Source organism: Diadema antillarum, unplaced genomic scaffold, assembly GCF_040938485.1.
Source record: "Diadema antillarum isolate AM-2024a unplaced genomic scaffold, OU_Dant_1.0 seq00000906_RagTag, whole genome shotgun sequence".
NCBI classification, from domain to species: Eukaryota; Metazoa; Echinodermata; class Echinoidea; order Diadematoida; family Diadematidae; genus Diadema; species Diadema antillarum.
In genome coordinates, this window is record NW_027271764.1 from 341,546 (window position 1) to 362,367 (window position 20,822).

A 20,822-nucleotide genomic window follows, 5' to 3' on the forward strand; every position below is an offset into this window, starting at 1 on the left:
CATCAATCCACACTATCACCTTCTTCTCCGTTTCACTTCTTAAATCTATCCAAGGCCGACCTGAACTCTGGCTTTCGTGCTTCTTTCAAACTCTTCGCCTGTTTCTCCATCGCCTCGTTTTCTTCACGCTTCTTTTCCTGGGAACAAAGATGGAGACAAATATTGTGAAGAGGATCGACGATGGGATAGAAGCGACAGCTTGATTCATAAGATGATGATTAAGACCAAGTTGCTGCTTTCATATATGAAAGAGAATTGAACTCTTTTGACCTCGGATGATCAGCAAGACAAGATGATTAGTAAGATTTATCGATACGCATGGACCAAAATCATGAGAAATGGACCATTTTCTGTGAAAAGAAAACTTAGTTTCAGGCACGTCTTCACGTTAAAAAAACACAGAAGGTACTTTAGTTATGTAACATCACAGTCAATAAATCAAGATAATTCTTTAGGAGGAATTAGACATTGAAAGAGACTTATCCCTGACATCAAACCAATTACATAACCCAACATACTATGTCTTACCTGCACTCCTCACATTCATTTTTTTACTCCTAATCCATAATCTCAATTCAAAGTAACTTTCTCATCCTCCTCTACTTCAAAACTGGTGTTTGGTAACAACTGAGGATGGATCTACCCCAAAGAAGTCTAACCCTCCCCTCCTAATCCTTAACACAATGGTGTCAGTGTCATTCAACCTGCCCCATATGGGAACCTCGTAAACCAGGCTTCTACGGGGACCAAAACATACAGAATATTGTCTGCATTTGTGGCCTACATCAATGTTTATTTGTGTTAAACTGCCAAGAAAAGTGGCTTTGATAGAAAGACTACAGTTTCTTCTATCAATATTTGTTCTCTTTCTGTGTGAGATCTGTGTGTATCACAGTACTATTTGCCTAATTTACCTCTTTTTTTCCCCAATGCAGTGTGCTCGTTTTGTTACAAAACTCACACAAAGATGTACATGTCAATCAAGGCTGAGGTCAGTAGATTTTGACTTTCACTGACCCCATTGAGGTGCCTCGTTTTGTGTATAACAAAAGAGTTTGTGAGCCCATCAGTGCACACTATAGTCATACCTCTCACCCAATCAATACTTCCATCGTTCAATGGCACATGTAGTTGACCACAGAAAGAGGATACATGTATCACTTGACTGCTTTCGCATAAAGAATTACAAATCTGCCCAGCCATCTCTCTCAACCTGCAAAAGGAATCTCATTTGGGGGCATTGAATGCTCTCATAGAATTGTAGGAAGGACGGGTTGAGAGTGGATCTACTAAGGAGACTCTAAACCACACCCCCGGGCCCTGTTTCACAAAGCTGGCATAAAGTTACAAATGACTTTATGAGCAACTGGAATATGAAGCGCCAATATGTGTGCCCATTTTTTAATTTCCTGATGTTTTACAACTGCATGTCAATATTCCACCTATAATGGGGCAAAAATACGCTTTAACCCTAAAAGGGCCGGGGGGGGGGGGTGGGGGTTGAGTCGGAATCCTCCCCCCCCCCCCCGACATTTCGCGCTATAATTCTGTAACACGAGAAGGCCTCGTTGCGAGGCTTCTCGACTTTGTTTGTTCAAGTCTCATGCAACTTTCGAGACCAAATTTGCAACGTCCGCGCATACTTTTGCGAAGCCACGCCCCAAAACAGGCACAATTTTGTGATTTTGTGTACATTTCCTATGGAAAACAGACACAAAAGCCCGGCCCTTTTAGGGTTAACCCTATTCTAACTGGGCTATTTGAGACCAAGTTTTTACTGGGGGGGGGGGGGGGGGGGGGTCAATTTGACCCCTCCTTCAGATCTCGGCCGCCAATTACGCGATCGCTGCGAAATTTTGCCTGTACATAGAGCCGGATGTCAACTACAAGATTATATGGTCATACAATAGAAAAAATTTGATTTTATACTTTTTAAAGGACAAGTTCACCTTCATAAACATAAGGATTGAGAAAATGCAACAATATTAGTAGAACACATCAGTGAAAGTTTGAGGAAAATTGGACAATCGATGCAAAAGTTATGAATTTTTTAAATTTTTGTGTTGGAACTGCTGGATGAGGAGACTACTACAGCTTGTGAGTCATATGCGTACAACAGTATAAAGAAAATGTAAAAGAAAATTCAACATATTTTCACTTTTTTCGCATAATAAAAGAGCACTTGACTTGCCTCTTTCTAAAGGCAGGGGGAATAATATTACCCATAACATTTGTCGGCAACGAGTCAGGGGAATGTGTACTTTTTTTCAAAAGATGGAATTTTGTGAAATTCTCTTTATATTTTCCTTATATTGTTGTACGCATGTGACATCTAAGTTATTCACACACTGCAGTAGTCTTCTCATCCAGCGGGTACTGCACAAAAACTTCAAAAAATCATAACTTTTGAACGGATTGTCCAATTTTCCTCAAACTTTCACTGATGTGTTCTACTAATATTGCTACATTCTCTCAATCCTTATGTTTATGAAGGTGAACTTGTCCTTTAATAAATTAATTATGCAAATTTACGCATGAAATCATATTTTCACCTATAACTCCATTAAAAAGATTGAAGGATTGCTAAATTTTTGTGTCAGAGTTCCTCAAGACACATCAAACAATTTTCTTATAAAAAAATAGCGCAATCAAAATTAGTTTCTTTTGTTTTGTATCGTTTTGTTAATTTCTTATGTATTTTATTGTTTCATCTACCTTTTGTTTTCTATTGTTTTCTTGCCAAAATTTGTTGCAGGCACTTTTCCAAGCTGATCTACATTAGAAATGATTAATTTCAATGGTTAAAAGTTGAAATAATCTAATTTATATCAATTAAACAAAAAAAAACAATTTGCATTGGATTTGCACACGAAATCATTAATTTGAGCTGTTTTCGGGTTGACATGCATATGCAAAACATTGCGTAACTTCAGAACGGTGTACGCGGACGTCGCAAATTTGGTCTCAAAATATGCGGGAGACTTCAATGAAAAAAAAGTTATGAAACGCCGCGGCAAAATCTTTGCGTGTTGCGGAATCATGGCGCGAAATGTCGAGGGGGGGGTCAATTTGACCCCCCCCCCCAGTTTGAATAGGGTTAAAGGACAAGTTCACCTTCATAGAATTGTGGGTTTAGTGAATGCCGCAATAATAGTCGAACACATCAGTGAAAGTTTGAGGAAAATAGGACAATCCATTCAAAAGATATGAATTTTTTAAGTTTCTGCTCAGTCACGGCTGGATGAGAAGACTACTATAACTTGAGATATCACATGTGTACAAGGATATAAAGAAAGAATAAAGAAAATTCAACATATTTTCACTTTTCTTGCAAAATAAAAGAACACTCCACTTCTCTCTTTCAGAAGGCAGGGTGAATAATATCACCCTTTACATCAGTAACAAGTCGAAGAAACTAAAAACAAATGTTAACATGTAAGAATAATCATTATCATCTGCAAACTTCAACTTCAGCTTTTGAAATTAAAGGACAAGTCCACCTTCATATACATAAGGATTGAGAGAATGCAGCAATATTAGTAGAACACATCAGTGAAAGTTTGAGGAAAATTGGACAATCCGTTCAAAAGTTACAAATATCTTAAGTATCGGCGCAGTCACTGCTGGAAGAGAAGACTACTACAGTGTATGATGTCACATGCGTACAACTACATAAGAAAAATAAAAAGAGAATTTCACAAAACTGTACTTTTTGAATAAAGTGCACAGTTCTTCGACTTGCTACTGACATATGTCAAGGGTAATATTATTCCCCCTGCCTTCTGAAAGAGAGAAGTCGAGTGTTCTTTTGTTATGGGAGAAAAATGGAAATATGTTGAATTTTCTTTATTCTTTCTTTATATCGTTGTACTCATGTGACATCACAAGCTATAGTAGTCTTTTTATCCAGCCGTGACTGAGCAGAAACTTCAAAAATTCATAACTTTTTAACGGATTGTCCGATTTTGCTCAAACTCTCACTGATGTGTTCTACTAATATTGCTGTATTCACTCAACCCACATGTCTACGAAGGTGAACTTGTCCCCACTTGAACCCACTTGAACTTGAACCCACTTGGCTTGTCATATTTGGGCCGTTCGTAAAGTCGTGCATCACTTTACAAACAGCTTTAACCCTATATAATCAGGCTGGGCCTTTTTGGCTATGCTATATCTGGGGGGGGGGGGGGCGGATTCCACACCCCCCCCCTTCAGATCTCGCCTATGGAATGCGTGATCGCGCGGAAAATCGGCACACGCCACGCCCGCGACGTATACTATCAAAATGGTTGCTTTCTCTGAAAAATTTTTATTAATATTTTATATTAATTAATTATTGTAATTTATGCATAAAATCAGTTTTGGGCTCTAAATCACTTATTAATGCTCTAATTAAGCTAATTTCTTTTTTAAAATGTTTCTTGTATCATTCTCCTGAGACATAGGATAAAAAAAAATCTGTATCTAAATTAATTTCTTATGTATTTGATTATGTTTTGAATTTCTTATGTATTTCTTTGTTTTTCGACCTTTTGTTTTTGTTTGTTTTTCGACCTTTTGTTTTTGTTTGTTTTTTGGCCAAAATTTGTCACAGACATTTTTCGAAGCTTTATTATGCTAAAATAAATTAATTTCGTCCATTCTAAGTCAAGATATGAATTTGTTATGTGAATTAATTGAAAAAAACACAATTTGCATTGGATTTGTACACAAAATCACGTTTTGGAGCAATTTTGGGGTTGACAAATTTTTTTCGAACGGGCGTCACGTCAAAACATTACGCGCGGGCGCAACAATTTTGGTCTCAAAAGTTGCGCGATACTTGAAAGAAAAAAGTCATGAAACATCGCGGCGGGAGCTTATCGCGCTGCGAAGATATTGCGCAAAACATCGAGGGGAGGGCGGATTCCGCCCCCCAAAGCCTGATTAGGGTTAAGAAACAGGGCACCTGGCTGATTTCATACCTTCCCCTCCTCCTCCTTCACTCCTTGTTTCCGCTTCTCCCGGTTGCCCGCCTTGCTCCGCCCCTTCATTCGATACCGGGGCTCAAACTTCTCCTGCGGAAGTGCACCCTTTGTGAATACAAGAGAAACGACAGTAGAATAATTAAATAAAATCCCTAAAGAACAGTTTGGGGAAAAACATATACATCTCAAACATTGAGTCAAGCATTGAAATATATATATATATCTATATCTATATATATATTTTTTTTTTTAATTATTATTTTTTTTCATGCAGTGCAATATTTTCCATTCATGTGGTTAACATCTAAACAATACAACATTGAAACAAAACTCATCAAGAAATCAACTCTCTGGCAAATGGATACTTTTAATCATGTGAAATTTTATCAAACATTGCTTGGTATAATTTCATTCATTTATGACTCTCAGCTTGCACAATATTTTTATAATGCTACTGCAGACACCTTCATTAAACATTTATGTTTCTTTTTCTCATTATGGTGTTTTCACATAACTAATATACCATGAAATGTATGTGTAATTACATTAAAAAGATTTTTTTTTTCAGTCACACTCCTCAGAGGTAGATTAGCTAGACAGACATTTTGAGATTCCGCTTTACGACATATCATCTTGTTGTTGTTGTTGTTGTTGATGGGATGCAGTATGAATTTGTTTGTAAAATAATGTGACACAGCGGAGGCACATTAATCATAAGGACATTTGTAGTTAATCTATTCATATGTTATGTCATAGCATTCATTGTAAATGTTATGGAAACAAGTAACTGTGATGTGTGATGTGTTTGTATTATTGTACAAATGTCAATGGAAGAAAAATTTCTATGTCCCATCATATATAATGATAATAATAATAATAATAATAATAATAATAACAACAACAACAATCATAATAATAATAATTATAATAATAATAATAATAACAATAATAATAATAATAATAATAATAACAACAATAATAATAATAATAATAATAATAATAATAATAGTGGCTACTTGTATAGTGCACACGTCCACCTTTCAGTGCTCATGGTGCTTCAAAAATGAAAAGATAGATATATACATGCATACATACATGTTCAAGCATTTCAACAAAGAAGAAAATGGCAAACAAAAAACAAATACCAAATAAAGAATACAACATATACCACATAAAGAATACAATATTGTTCCGAACATTAATGACAGCAATTACAATCCTCAATGTGAGAGGAACAGAAACATTTAAGTTTGGAGTTGAATGTCTCTAGATCAATAAAAAACAAAAACCTAGTTAGTACAAATTTCCCCATGATGAAGGAAGAGACAAGTAACATAGCTTAAAAGGAGGGTACTGTAAAACGAGGAATTTTCGCGTGCACTTTAATTTCGCGAATTTCGCGAGCGCCAAGATTCGCGAAATTAAAATGCACGCGAAAGTCCTTGTTTACACTATATGCAATGAACGCCAGTGCCACTTCGCGAAAATTTCATGCCACGAAAAAGACTGTCGGCTCCAATTCGCGAAAAATTCATGCCACCAATATATCATGTTTTACAGTAATTGTGTGTGTTCGTGTATATATGGGTCTGTTTCTGTCTTCCTACACATGCTCATGGGGTGTAAGGAACAACAGCTAGAGCACAAACACAGGCTTTACTCCTCAAGCTTCTGGGATATAGCAGATGTCAGCAACCAATTTGTGGGCTACAAGAAACAATACAAGCATACAAAATTGTGTCCCGCAGCTCAATATGTGTAAGATTGTGTGTGTGTGTGTGTGTGTGCTTGTTGTGGGTGTAGTGAGTTTGGACATATGGACGTACAGAATGTATTGCATCTACTCAACTGCTATCAGCATGATTAACACTTTATTTATTGAAAATGGGGGAATCAAGATCTGAAATGTACCCCATCAAAACCAATTCTGGTTAACTGATAAATAATGGCACAATCCTCAAGCAACATAACGATAATATTGGAAAGGAATTCACAATACACTTTCTGTGCCATCGAGAAGATGTGAAGTGCAACATCAGAGAAAGATACTTACATAGAGTTCTTTCCTCTCCTCGGCACGCTGTTTCACCGTTGCCTTGTCGACTGCGCTGATCTGAGTCGGGTCCAGACTTATCATCTCAGGTTGAATCTGCCGCAGGAAGAGCAATTCAATGACAAGAAAATTGAAATCATCACAATGATTAGTCTACTGCAGTAAATGTTGACAACTCATTTCAAGACACACACAAAAAAAAGAAAGAAGAAAAAGACTTGTGACAGCTTAAAGTGACAACTAGTACTATATGATTCAATCTATAATATATGAATGGAAAAAAAGCAAAGAAAACGGGATTCCTTCCGGATTCTAACCAGAGACCTCCGAATTGCTATACTGGTGTTCTTATTGACAGAGTTTTGGAAAGCCAAGTATGATATTCATCCCTGAAACCCCTTTACATAGCATACATACTTCCATTTCTGGACAATAAGACATCCCTTTTATTTGATGCATCAAATTCCTCACACTACACGTGAGACATGACTCATCTGAGAAAAGTTGTAGGCTACAAAATAAGCACTTACTTACATACCTGCTTGCCAGTTTTGAGGGTTATCGTCCATTTGATGCATGTCATTATGTTATCAAAAGTCACTTTATGTTAAAATTTGGCAGGAATCGTGAAAGTTTTGCAGTAGTAAAGAGGTCTTCAACAGGCTTCTACAGCACAAATCCACACGTAAATCTGTACATGATATCAATATCAATCTACAGGCGCAATGCATCATGGGTAAAGATAGCAAGACAGATCAGAAGACAGATTTGGCTAGTCCATTCTCATTTACCTTTTCGAGAAGCGCTCTGACTTCGAATTCTCTCCTTTGAGACTTGGATCGATACGGGTTTGCCTCCAAGCCGTCAAAGTTAGGTTCACCAGCACCTGGGGAACAAAAGATAGAAATTTCGATCTTTTTTTTTTTGTTTTTTTGTTTTTTTTGTTTTTTGTTTTTTTGTTGAGGTTCAGCGTCGTCTGCCAAATGAAATGCACTTCTGTCAGTCAAAGGGCAAAATTTTCTTTATTCAGCTCTAAGATGGCATCAAATTTAAATCTTAGCTTCAAGTTTAGCAGATAGAGGATCTAAGAAAGAAGACCTGATGAAGTTTTAACATGAATTTGATGTTGTGACTGCTTGAACAAACGTGTTATTCCAGCCAAAGTGACATGTATATTACAATTACAGAGTTTGTCACTTTTACCCTACACAACACAGCATGTAAGCCTATCTTGTTAATGATCACAAGTTTACAAAATAGAGAGCCTGCCGAAACCTTTGTTGTCACTGTGTTTGACAATGTAAATGACATTTCAAAAATCAAGAGCGACACTAATAGTTTAGCTATAACCTGTGAAACAAGGATAATACAGCATTGCTAGCAATGAAGTGAAACTCTAGATATCCATGACTGAACACTTTTGAGGAAAAATTTTCCTCAGACAAGATTCTATCCTTTAAGGCTCACCTGGAATGAGTAGACTGGCATAACCGTTCACATGGGAGACGCCCAGGACGTCTTCATAGGGGCAGAACTCCAGGCCCGTCACGCGGTCCCGCAGGCTGTGCCTCATGTAAGGCTTCTCCTGATTGGTCAAACAACAGTCCTTGTACACCTACAGAATGAAATGGTTGACCAATGAAAGAAGAGATGACACCACGGATATGTTGTATTTGTACGTACATCCAATATTCTATTTCGTTACAATGTGGACGAGTGCTCAGGAGTCTGTATGTCAGTACCTACATGTTGTACATCCATTCACGCACAACAAAACCACTAACGCGTACATGCAGGTATATCAATGTCTATTGGAATCTTTTGTTGTGAACACATCACAAGTATTTAATCTACAATGCCGCATAATATAGAAAGGAAAACTATTCTGATGTGCGCTACTATTCTGCAATCCAAACTAAACACAGCTTTCCCTGCCCTGCATTTATGGGAATGTAAGAGTTCCTGAATTGGATCATAATTTTCACCTTGAAGACATTTTCCATCTAACACACCATGTTAACTTGGTTCAGTACACCATACTGCAAGATGAAAGAATAAAATCTAATTCCCATGCCATGCCCATCTCCGCTACATTTCTTAAATATTGTTTTGATAGAGGGACTTCAAATTGTGCTACACAGCAAATGAAGCAAAGTTTTAGAAGTTTTCCCACTGAATCATCATTTACTGATAGTCTGCCGAATCTGCACCACTCCATCACAAATCTTTAATCACTGTTGTGACCTAATGACAACTTGCCAACCCACCTTTCCATTCCCCTGGAGACATTGACAAAGAGGCATTTCTACATACAATAAGGGGACCTCCAGATGATTTTCAGACTTTTGTATTCGAACAACTATAAATTAGTTATACTGAGTACAGAGTTTCAGAATTTATAGCGATTGGGATAAGGAATAAGAATGATTTCAAAATTTTTAACAAATTGCAATAAACAAGGATGATGACATGGCAGCCTCATTACAAGAATGCATGAGTGGGGGCTCAAGCAAGTAGAACAAAAGAAGAAGGCACGCATGGATTTTACACATGTGAACTTGATGTAATGTTGTAATTGTAATGGAATTGCACTGCTATATTTCTGAAATATGTGAGGCTCCTATGTCATCAACACTGTTCAGTGTAATTCGTTTAAGATTTTTCAGAGTATTGGTTTCTCTGCTCAAGGACCACCATAAGATCCACAAATCTGTACACTGAGCTGTCAATTTATGTATTACATGATGAGAAATTATGAAAATCGTCTGGAATGCCCCTTTAAAACAACCAAATGGCAAACATACTCGCACTCTCCAGAAGAACACAAGGACTTATCCATACCTCCACAACATTGTTGCAGGCAGCGGCAAGGAGGCCCCTCTGACTGAAGGACAGCTGTCCCGCCCCGTACGACACCTTGTAGCACTGTAGGGGCTGGTATGTCCGGAGGTCGAAGATCTTGATCTGCTGATCCGTGCCGCTCGTTGCCATGTACCTGGTGGGGTGGTGAGTTAATTCAGGGACGAGCAGATATATGACGTCTTTTCACTTACACTGTGATTGCGTCTTCCCAAAAAACCATTAATCTCATCAAAAATTACATATCATTAGACGCAAAATACAACATGCAGACAATTATCGACAATTTTGTACGATCATCACTGGGTATCTAAGGTAGTATGAGAAAAAGATATGACAATGAGAAAAGAGTGAAATGAGAATGAGTGAAGATTTTGCGAGCTACATAGGTGTCGTCACCCACGAGAAACACCTATGGCTCAGTGGATTTGTCTACAGACTCTCTTCAATTCGGTGGATTCCATATACGGTGCGCCACCTATGGGTTGTAGCAGACAGGCGGATTTTCAACTTTGGGGTCGACATCGCGCTAGCTATGCAGCTACAAGAGCTATGCTGTAGCGCAGCAGACACTAGCTGCATGCGCAATGCACTGTTTACTGTACAATAACTGTACTGGCCTAGCGCCTGGCGATCGGTATACGCGGTAACTAGAGTCGACAAACTGAAGAAATACCTGAATGATCGTGGCATACCAACCCGAGGAAAAACAAAGGACTAACTTGTTCAGCTGTCGGAGAAATGTGGGGATAAATATGATGTTCTTGAACCGTGTGACCGCGCAGAATCGGAAAAGAAACGAAGGTGTGTACGATCAGCGGATGGGACTGAAGTGAACTTGTAAGTTGTACGATAGGCCAGTAAGATGGACTAGGGATCTGAGTACTATGCCTGATCTGTCGCTTGGAGATGTGTTTGCCTACCTTATCAAACAGTGTGATTGGACCCCAGAAAGGCTAGCAAGCTTCAAAAAAGATGATGGCTACCTTATGTTTAAGGACAATCACGTTGAAGATGTCCATATGGGACACATCCAGAACCACCCACTGAACCCAGACCACATTTACATCAAGGCAACTGTGAAGCCTGAGCAGCGTCAAATGGCAGAACGGTACGCTACCTGGGTACTACTCACAACAGACGCTTTAGTCCATTCTGCTGGCTGTGGATGTGTTGCAGCGTAAGTTTGCTTTTTCTGTGATTTGTTGATTTTGTCATCTGTTACTCATGTTAGGGCCTAACTTCAGTCTTCAGGCCAACCAGCCCGGGTGCCTGCCCGCCCGGCGCAGCCGGCTGAGCTGAGCTGCGCTGCTGCATATAGCACATGTGCATAGAATGCGAGTAATTTTGATGTCGACTTTTTCCCATATGACATTGCGGATTTTGGCCTGTCCGCTACAACCGATAGGTGGCGCACCGTATATGGAATCCACCGAAGTCTAAGGTCCCTGGTTCAAAAGTTCACTAGCAACAGCAGGAGTACCCTCAGCAAAGGTACTACATCCTTATTGGTTTGTCCTCCAGAGGAAACTCTGAAAGGGATGGTTTAGTATTCGTTGAGGTGAAGATTCAGTTTTTAAATTTTTGTAAGATATTTAGCAACCACTCTATGAAATGTTTTAGAGCATACAATTCTAAAGGGAATTGAAAAGTTTATTTGATGAACATCTGTTTCGAAATGACGAAGATATTGATAAACAAGGTAAAACAAAGAGATCCTAATAAAAATTGTGGCCTGTCACATTTTACCAGGATCGCTTTTTTTGGATATCTCAGCCATTACAGGACCTATTTTCATCACATAAACTGTGAATTCTCTAAGAATTACATGTTCTTTCATATTTCATAAGAGGTTTCTCATTATCTCACAAACACACACACAAAAAGTTGGAAACTTGAAACCCCATCTCAACCAAAACTGTATCATCCCTTTCAGCCCTCAGTCCCATACTTGCTTACTATTTGAATGTTTCCTCCATGGCTACAAGAAGAAAATAAGAGTCTCGGCTCAATCAGAACTAAGTGGAATCGAATGAAATCACGGCAGGTGTACTCACTGTCCCTGTCTGTCTATAGCCAGAGCTCTCACTGCACTCTTGTGGCACAGCATTTTCACCAGTGGCTCCTTGCAGTTTGGACTCCACAAAGTTACTGTGCCTGTTGATAGAGAGTTGAATTAGACGGTAAGATACAGAGACCAAACATACACACACAGAGCAAAAATTAATGCACATAAATCACACTTAAACCTCTCTCTGTCAAATTATTCACATGCATTTATATTACAGGCTTGACCACATTATTACTGATGCCGTGAGAACTGACTTTAGCAGTAGGTACTATACACGCCAAACCATTTTTTTGCAAACACAATATTTCCCAAATTGGGACCTTCAAGACAATTTTGCAAGAGGCCAAATTTGTGAACAAGAACCGCATCGACAGAATGAGGAAGAAGCAATATCACACTTTTTTATCATTAAAGAAGTTAAGCAATTTTCCACCTTGGGAGATGATATATAACAGATCTGTGTGACAGAAGGCAATACTTTGGAGCAATTCATTTTGCAAATGTCAGTATGACAGAGTGAAGAAACTGGCACCTGAACCTTCACTCCTCTTAATAATATCTTTCTTTCGTTTAATATGCCTTGTCCGCCTTGGACTACTTCACATAACAATGTCGGAATTTCAGAGCTTGGGTATTTGTTCCATGTTCGTCGTGTCACTGCTGGCAACCAGGGACAGCCTGGTGGTAGTGTCGCTGCCCGGAAAGCAGTAGGTGACAGGTTCGAGTCCCACTGGTTCCTTTTTCCCGACATGTTTGTTAATTTACAGATCAGCAGTTGCGATCTTAACAAATTTTCATTTGTAGAGGGAGGCAGAGTGAAGAAACTCACACCTGAATGTCAGTATACTTGCAAAATTTGTGAAAAAAAAACCCACTGCAAAACACATTGCATTTAAAGTACATACGGACACAGGACTCTATCCAGCAGGTATACACTAATACAATTTAACCTGTTGAGGACAGGCTGATTATGCTACAACACACATTTCCCATAGACACCTGCCTGAGTATACTCGGGACTCCTCCTCAATGGGTTAAAAGACAACCACAGATGGACACATAGGGGAGACAGTGGCCAGTCACCATTTGGATGGCCAAAACATATGATCGAGTGGGCAGCTAGTGGAAATATGATAAGATATAATATTGGTGACCAGTGTCCACTCACCATTGGCATGACCGAGATGGATGACCACATTACGAGGATTGTGGGTCATGACCTTGAGCGGCTTGGACTTGGTGTACTTTGAGGTGACCATCTTACCAACAGACACGTCCAAGTAGTGGAGATATCCCGCAGAGTTCTGCCAGGATTTTGATGTGGTAAGAGGAGACACGATATTTATGATACGGAATTAAAATTTACATTTCAGATGCGTAGTTGGCTCTGATATTGTCAGTAGTCTCAGATATTAAGCATCGTACAATATGATTGGAATCAATACAGTTTCTCCATAAACATTGAGACCTAGGTAGGAATACAGTCTTCAATTCAGCCAAAGAACAGTAGAGGTTCTACATGATACATTTTCAACATCAAATTCATCCACAGGTCTATTAGTTGTTTTACATCCTTTATGTAATATCCCAAAACTTCATCCTCGGTGTGAAAGTTCAACCACAGAGATGTCCTTGTCTGCTTTTTGCACCTTCCTCTATTTCTATCACACATTGTACTAGGTTAGTTGTGCACAAGAAATACTTAGAATATGTTATCTACCTAAATCCTCAATATACTGTATTATCTAAGGGGTTATTTTTGTGAGGGTTTGATATTTGCAAATTTGGTGAATCACTGTTTGGCGACAAATTCAACAACACTCGAAAAAGTAAAGCGAAGTGGTCCTAATAAAAAAGTGGGTCCCACCTTTTATTAGAACCTGTTTGTTTCTGGATATTTCAGTCATTTTAAAACCCTAACCGGTTTTCATCAAATAAACTGTAAATTCCTCTTAGAATTGTATGGTATTTAATGTTATACATAAGTGGCTTCTCATTATCTCGCAAAAAAACATGGAAACCTGAATCTCCATCTTAACCAAAACTATACCATCGCTTTAAACTTCACGCCAACAGGAAAGACTGTTATGCAACCATTCTCTTGCATGAAGGCACTAGTACAGTGTTTGAAATACTTGCATCATACGATAGAATGAAGGGTGTTGAATTACAATCTAAATCACAGTCTATACACCATCTGTATTTCAACTATCAATTTCTAATAGAGGTGTAAGCTGACAACTGTATGTGCCATATATTTAGCGAGTCTAATTTTTCGCGAATCAGGAGTGTCTAAAATATCGCGAGTGTAAATTCTCGATCATGGAGTACAGTACTGAATGGAGAAATGTATGTGTGCACATCGCATTCATATCGAGATCAGAGTCAATATTTTTGCATGTCTTTAAATTCACAAATAACACCTGACTCTCAAAATTTGCACCTGACTCGCGAAAAATAGAAACCTCGCAAAAAATTCGGCATATGCAGTAACCTACAAGAAGGCTAGTTCAATACTCACACAGCCAGCCAGGAGAAAGTGATACGGTAGGAAAGCCAATCGACTGATGTCACTCATTCTCTTCACACAGTGAAGCTCTATGCCGCTGTTATCATAGATGTAGAGATATTTGCTCTGGGCCACTGCACACATGGTTTCCAGATGTAACCACCTGCAACATGCCGGGGGAAAAAGAGAAGAATTACACAAAACTCTTGAAGATTAATCTGAAGTCCAACATGTTGATGTGAAATAATTGAAAAACTTATGTTGCCTTAATCCTACAAAAGATAGGGTGCGTTGAAGCGCTCTTCTAAAGCAAGCTGTACTAAAGTGTATTGTACTGTATTGAACCAAACAAAAAAATGGACCACTTCCTGATGTGCTCCTATCGGGCACCAAAGGCATACTGAAAGTTCGCAGGGGTAGAATGTGCAGTAAGCGTCATAGTACGAAGAGTTCATTCTTTTTGTTTGGGACATCTCTAAGTAGTTTAAGCACATCAGGTGAATTACCTTTTGCTACAAAATGCATGACCCCCTCTAAAATCAACTCATGAGGTACACGTTTTCAATAGAGCACTCGAATGCTCCAAATCTAGCACAGTTCAGTAGGATCAGCTTTGGTTGGCCCTAGAGTGCTAGAACACACCCATAGTCGTTCATGATGTGCATCTAATGTTACTGGACTCAATTCATTTTGACACTGCTGTTCATTAGAGATTATATTTCTATAAGCAGTGATCACAATATGCAAATTGTGAATGCATTTATTCTCAATATAAAGTGGTTGATGACCCACTGATGTGATAAGCATGCCGTAAAGTCTTCTTCATTGGCTGGAGTTGGGATTACTCACTGGACGTCTCGAATATTGTCCATCACGTTGATCTCAAACTCGAGTTTCTTGGTGAGCCAGCTGATTCCGGCCAGGTGGCCTCTCTGACCGCCCAGGAGTAGGTTTTGTCCATTGCGGGTGAAGTTGATCCTGTAGGGACCGGATTCTTCCAGGCGGAGCTCGAAGCTCTGGACACAAGATGGACAGACAGAGCAACGAGGACAAATCATGCATGGTAATGTGACAACTATGACCTGGAACAGGGGAGTGCGGCCACCTCTTATTTTCTACCAGATATTACAGGTGACAATGCCAGTGGCACAAGATATCAAAGTGGATATAATGTGTAACAGCCCACATTGTACTTTCAGAAACAATATCATATATCGTCGTTGGGTGACAAGACCTTGTATCTCAGATTTTGGTGAAAATACATTTTTTGGATTAATGGTTGGATAATCAGTTGAGTGATGTCCTGTCCAAATCCAGCTGTCTTACCTCAAAAATGAAGCCACCATGATATGTCAAAGGAAAGGCTATCCCATTTGATAGAATGCTTTGGCTGCCATGTTGTTGTTGCTGTTGTTTGTTTGATTTTTTGATTTTTTTTTGGGGGGGGGAGGGTGTTTGTTTGTTTGTTTGTTTGTTTGGTTGGTTGGTTGGGTTGTTTTTTTGTTTTTTTTTTCGCTCTCCTGAACATTTGACCTTTTGTAGATAAAAGGTCTTGTTGCCCTGGCGATGATATGTTAAACAGTAAGACCAAAGGTTATGCTGCATATGGATACGATGAAAGTCAGTGTTTTTCACTGAGTTTTTAATACATCAAAACCAGGGGGTCTTATTTCAAATTACATGGTATGTAGAGAATCACATGAAGGTCAGTTTATCAAAAGAAATAGTGCTGTATGCCTACGAAACAACAGGTATTTGGAATATCAATCTACCAGCAAAGGAATTATTGTGAGTTTGCAACAACAAGAGGACCCTTAAATGAATACTAGCAATCAAGCATCAAATTGGGTAATCAAATGTATGATATGGTGAAGAAGCACTCACCTTGGTTGCACTTGCAATATCCACGGCACTCTTTATCTCCTCCTGGCCAATGTCATATGTTTCTTCCCCTTCATCTGCCTCCAGATATCTGCAAATCAGGAATATTGTACAAATCAAATTTAAAGGTCCAGTTTACCTTTGGGAACAGTGATTTCAAAAATGTTCAAGATATCACATTTCATGCGTATGTGTAGGTCTGTTGTATTACAAAACATCCTACCATATACAATTTTTGCAATAAAGCCTAAGATATAAGGAGATATCAGTGTTTTTCTCAATAGAGTGTAACTGTAGATGGTTTAGTCTGGAAACATTTTTAATAATTATAACTACAATGTATTATTCACATTTTGTGTATTTAACAACACTTACAGATTACAGGGATTGTTTCTATCCCTAACTCACATTTTAGAACTATTTTAAAGCACCAATGCTAGGTTTTTGTTTCATCTGCAAATGGTAAATTATGAATTTAACCTGCAGACTAAACTAAGCTAAGTAATGTCATAATGTCTCAAAGGCATTCATATCCAATGAGAGAGTTTTGACAACCAATGCAAACATATCGATGGCTGAAAGATTGCTTCAGAAAACATAGGATTCTCAGATAGATGATTTGATAAAGATGGCAAAAGATATCTTTCTATCTGTCTGTCTTTGCTACAATGCGCTAATTTCATATCATCTAGTGGTGGTGACGATGACGATGATGATGAAATGCATCAATACTGTTATCATCGGTATCACCTTCAACAAATTGATGACAATATGTTGATCATGTCACATTGACAGTTTGTCATAATCCATTCAGTTGCTCTTAGTTTGGTTGAGATGGGGATTCAGGTTTGAACTTTTTGCAAGATGATTAGAAACAACTTATATGAGATATTAAAGAGCATACATTTCTATGAGGAATTTAAAGTTTATTTGATGAAAATCAGTTATGAAATGGCCGAGATATCCAGAAACTATAAAACAAAACAAAGTGGTCCTAATAAAAGGTGGGTCCAATCTTTCATTAGGACTACTTTGTTTCTGAATATCTCAGCCATTTCAAAAAGATTTGTCATATAAATGTTTGCATGCTCTTTTAATATTTCCAAAAATTGGTTTCTAATCATCTTGCTTAAACTTAAAATCTGAATCCCCATATCTATTAGTCTCTCCTTGGCCAACAACCAAAAAAATATTAAAAAATGCCCAAGGCAGGCTTGGAGGCCGAGACATTGTTCAGTGGAAATTTTCCATATAGATCTTTTCTGTGCTTTGAGCACCAAATGGCACAGAAAACTCCAAAGGGTTGTACATGCTGTCAAAAGTCCCTGGTGCGGGAAACAGTTACACCACAAATAAAGCATGAAATAATATTTGGTACAAGCAGCAACTATCCTTCATCTCCTTGGGAGAAAGAGGAAAGAAGTGTTTGCTGATGTCTTACCCAGTTTCCTCTGGCAACAGCAGTTCACTTCTAGCTGCTTGCTTCGCAGCCAGCGAATACCGATCTTCTTTCCTCTTTAGGTTGGTCTTGTGAGGCGCATATAAGACCTCTTTCTACACAAATTTGATTTGATTGAAAGCAAGGTAATTAAAAGTTGTAAAAAAAAAAGAGAAAGACATTGCCTGTCAAAATATTCATCCCCCTCTGCATTGCCCTTGTCTGCAAAGGTTTTAATCATGCCATACAACTTTCAACAAATCCAGTTGCTATATGAAAAAGCAAAATCACTATATTGTCTGTTTCAGTGAAGAACAGCACAATCTCCTTTTCATACACATGTATAACAAACTCAAAATATGAAAATTGCAAAGGTTTTTTTTTTATCATTCATTGAATGAAAAAGCTATTATAACCATGGAAATCATTCCATTGACACACACACAAAATTGACATTCAGCTGAATTTCCAGATTTCATCACAGCATCAATTTGTTCATTGAATTTTATCATTATATCAGTGTCCACCACAAGACCTACATACTAATCTTTAGAAAGAGAAAGATGAGGCTTTAAACATCAAGGCCAGCTCCTGCTAGCCCTCTCAATCTGAAGAGTTATCAAGCAACTTGGATAAGAACAACAAGCACTTAAGGTGTGTGTCTGACAAACCATCCACTTGCATGAAACAGCTTGCATGAAACTGTCTTGGAAGTCCCAATACGCTTAACAAAGTATTTGCAAAATGCATGGTATAGATAATAATAAAAAAAATAAATTACAGATTAAATTTTTTTTTCCATACAAGTCTCTAAGATAGTTGAATTAATGAATGTATCATTGTGATCACTAGACTGAATCTGGGTTGCAGAACTTTATGCTAAATTTTACACACTTGAGTCTCCTATAAAAAAGAAAAACAAACAAACAAAAATTCAAATGCAGGCTGCTAGGTGCTAGTACTAAATGTAAAAAGAGGCTAAAAGAACAAAGAACAGTTTTGGACACACCATTTCATTCTTCTCCCCTCTCTTGTACTTCGTAAGCTTCTCTCCTGGGATGGGAGCTGGGCCAGGGAAAGGGTCAGCCTTCCTCCTCAGCCCTTTTTTCTGTTTCCACCTCTTCTCTTTCTCTCCATCTCCCCTTGGCTGTTTCTCAGCAGCATCTTTATCTGGTGGTACAGCAAAGTACCTTGTAGGCTTCTGCTTACAAATCATGGTATGGGAGAAAGAAACGCACAAACATAAAAAGTAAGCTAAAACTTGTTGTTGCAAAGTTACCATTTGCAACAAAGGTGAGGTCTTGATGAAGTAGTTTTAGGCTTAAGAAATCACAAACTTATTCACCTGAATCATGCCATTCATGACACTCTTTTTTCATCCCTTTTTAATTCTATTATGTTTCAAAGATTGGGGTGTGCACATTTGCCATATTGTCAACATTTGTACGGCCTGAAATGCATATAAATGTCTAACGTCGATTACCATTAAGTCGTCACTACCTAAAGTCGCCAGACATTCACATCGCATGTAATGCGCGGCAAGATCAGAGATCAGCTGGGGCGACGGATTTTCATTGCTCTCAAAAGACATTCCTAACTCATCTTTTTCCTCCATAAAAATAAAAACACAAATAGTTGTAATCAAAATGTATTTTACCATATGTAACAGGTGACAAAACCATTTTTAATGCGAGAATGTTTTTGATTTCGAATGGATTTCAGGTGGCAGATTAACAAAGTATTTCAAGTGCGATGATGCACAATGCATCCTACATTGAAGTGTGTACTGTGTATCAATATAACACACGCGCTAATATACATGGCGCACTATGAGCGGCGAACTAATTCAGTGCTATCATTAGTTCGCCAACCCGGGAGTGCATAGGAAATACACGCAAATGGCGACTATACGGTAACTGACAATGAAAGACTGCACATCTTCAAAAATCTTACGCCTAAAATTAAAGATTATCAGATTTAACAAACATTAAGAATTAGACTAGACTACGTGTTTAATATCTCTGAGATGTGGTGATCAGATGCCGTGATGGCGTGCATATAATTCGAATTTACGTTCATAGGCCCTACGTCTACGACCATGACGACCCGAACGAGAATGAAGGAGCGCCCCGGGGTTAGATTTGACGACCCTCTGCCGTAGACACACACATGAATTCAAACGTTTATCTACAGGTAATACACTACCCGACACAAAATGTTATGCATGGGACTACCATCATATCGTGAGCGTCTGGAAGTCACCCACATATTTCTGTCTCACAATGAAAACGCAATTTTAATTAACATGTAAAACTTGTACAAACGAAATGAGAAGACTGCTCCATTTTATTAGATGCGTGGAAAAACAAACCTTTTTCGACATTCTGGGAAAACGGCGAAGAGAAGTGATCAAGCATGGACGAGAACGATCGCCACAAGCATGCACATCTGAAGAAAATAGTCTAGGTTCCAGACGTTCACATGATGCATTCCAAGAACTGAACGTCTGTGTACTCATTGTTGTAAAAACGATATTGGTGATGAATTCCATTATTTGTTTGTATGTCCCTTCTACAGGACGGAACGCAAAACATTTCTCAAGAAGTATTATAGGAAATATCCTAACACATTCAAATACGATCAATTGTTTAATTCAACCAAGGAGGTTCGAGAAATGGAGTCACAACAGTCTTATTCGCTTTGATCCCGTGCTCGAAGCCGCCACTCAAAAATATTTGAAGTATGTGTCAAACTGGATCTGCCCCTCAGATGCGAAGACAATTGACTTGTGTCTCATTGCATAATTACCAGCCACTTTCCAAGGAGGATATGTCTTTGTGATGGTAATTGCTTTTCGCTATCCCTACTTACAAACGATGGGCGGTAGACAATGGTAAAGGCACGGGGGTGCGCGAATAGAAATTGCTCAAATATTACTGAAAAAGATATCAAAATTACTCGAATGTACGTGATTGTACGCTAATCTGACATATTAATTTAGAGAGAACTATACTTGAAGATGATAGGATATTAGTTTCATTTTG

At 38.4% G+C, this 20,822-nt stretch overlaps 1 protein-coding gene across 1 annotated transcript; it reads right to left on the minus strand.

Annotated features, from left to right (window-relative positions):
* Positions 1-32: 32 nt before the first annotated feature.
* LOC139741147 (WD repeat-containing protein 46-like) lies at positions 33-20,213 on the minus strand. Its single transcript, XM_071651736.1, has 14 exons — positions 20,150-20,213; positions 18,788-18,979; positions 17,782-17,894; positions 16,344-16,431; positions 15,309-15,475; positions 14,472-14,622; positions 13,119-13,254; positions 11,937-12,036; positions 9,862-10,015; positions 8,488-8,635; positions 7,812-7,906; positions 7,021-7,116; positions 4,965-5,072; positions 33-137 (listed from the first exon to the last, which is right to left on the minus strand). Exons 1-14 carry the CDS (start codon positions 20,159-20,161, stop codon positions 33-35), a joined length of 1,665 nt encoding a protein of 554 aa, XP_071507837.1. The 5' UTR covers positions 20,162-20,213.
* Positions 20,214-20,822: the final 609 nt, after the last annotated feature.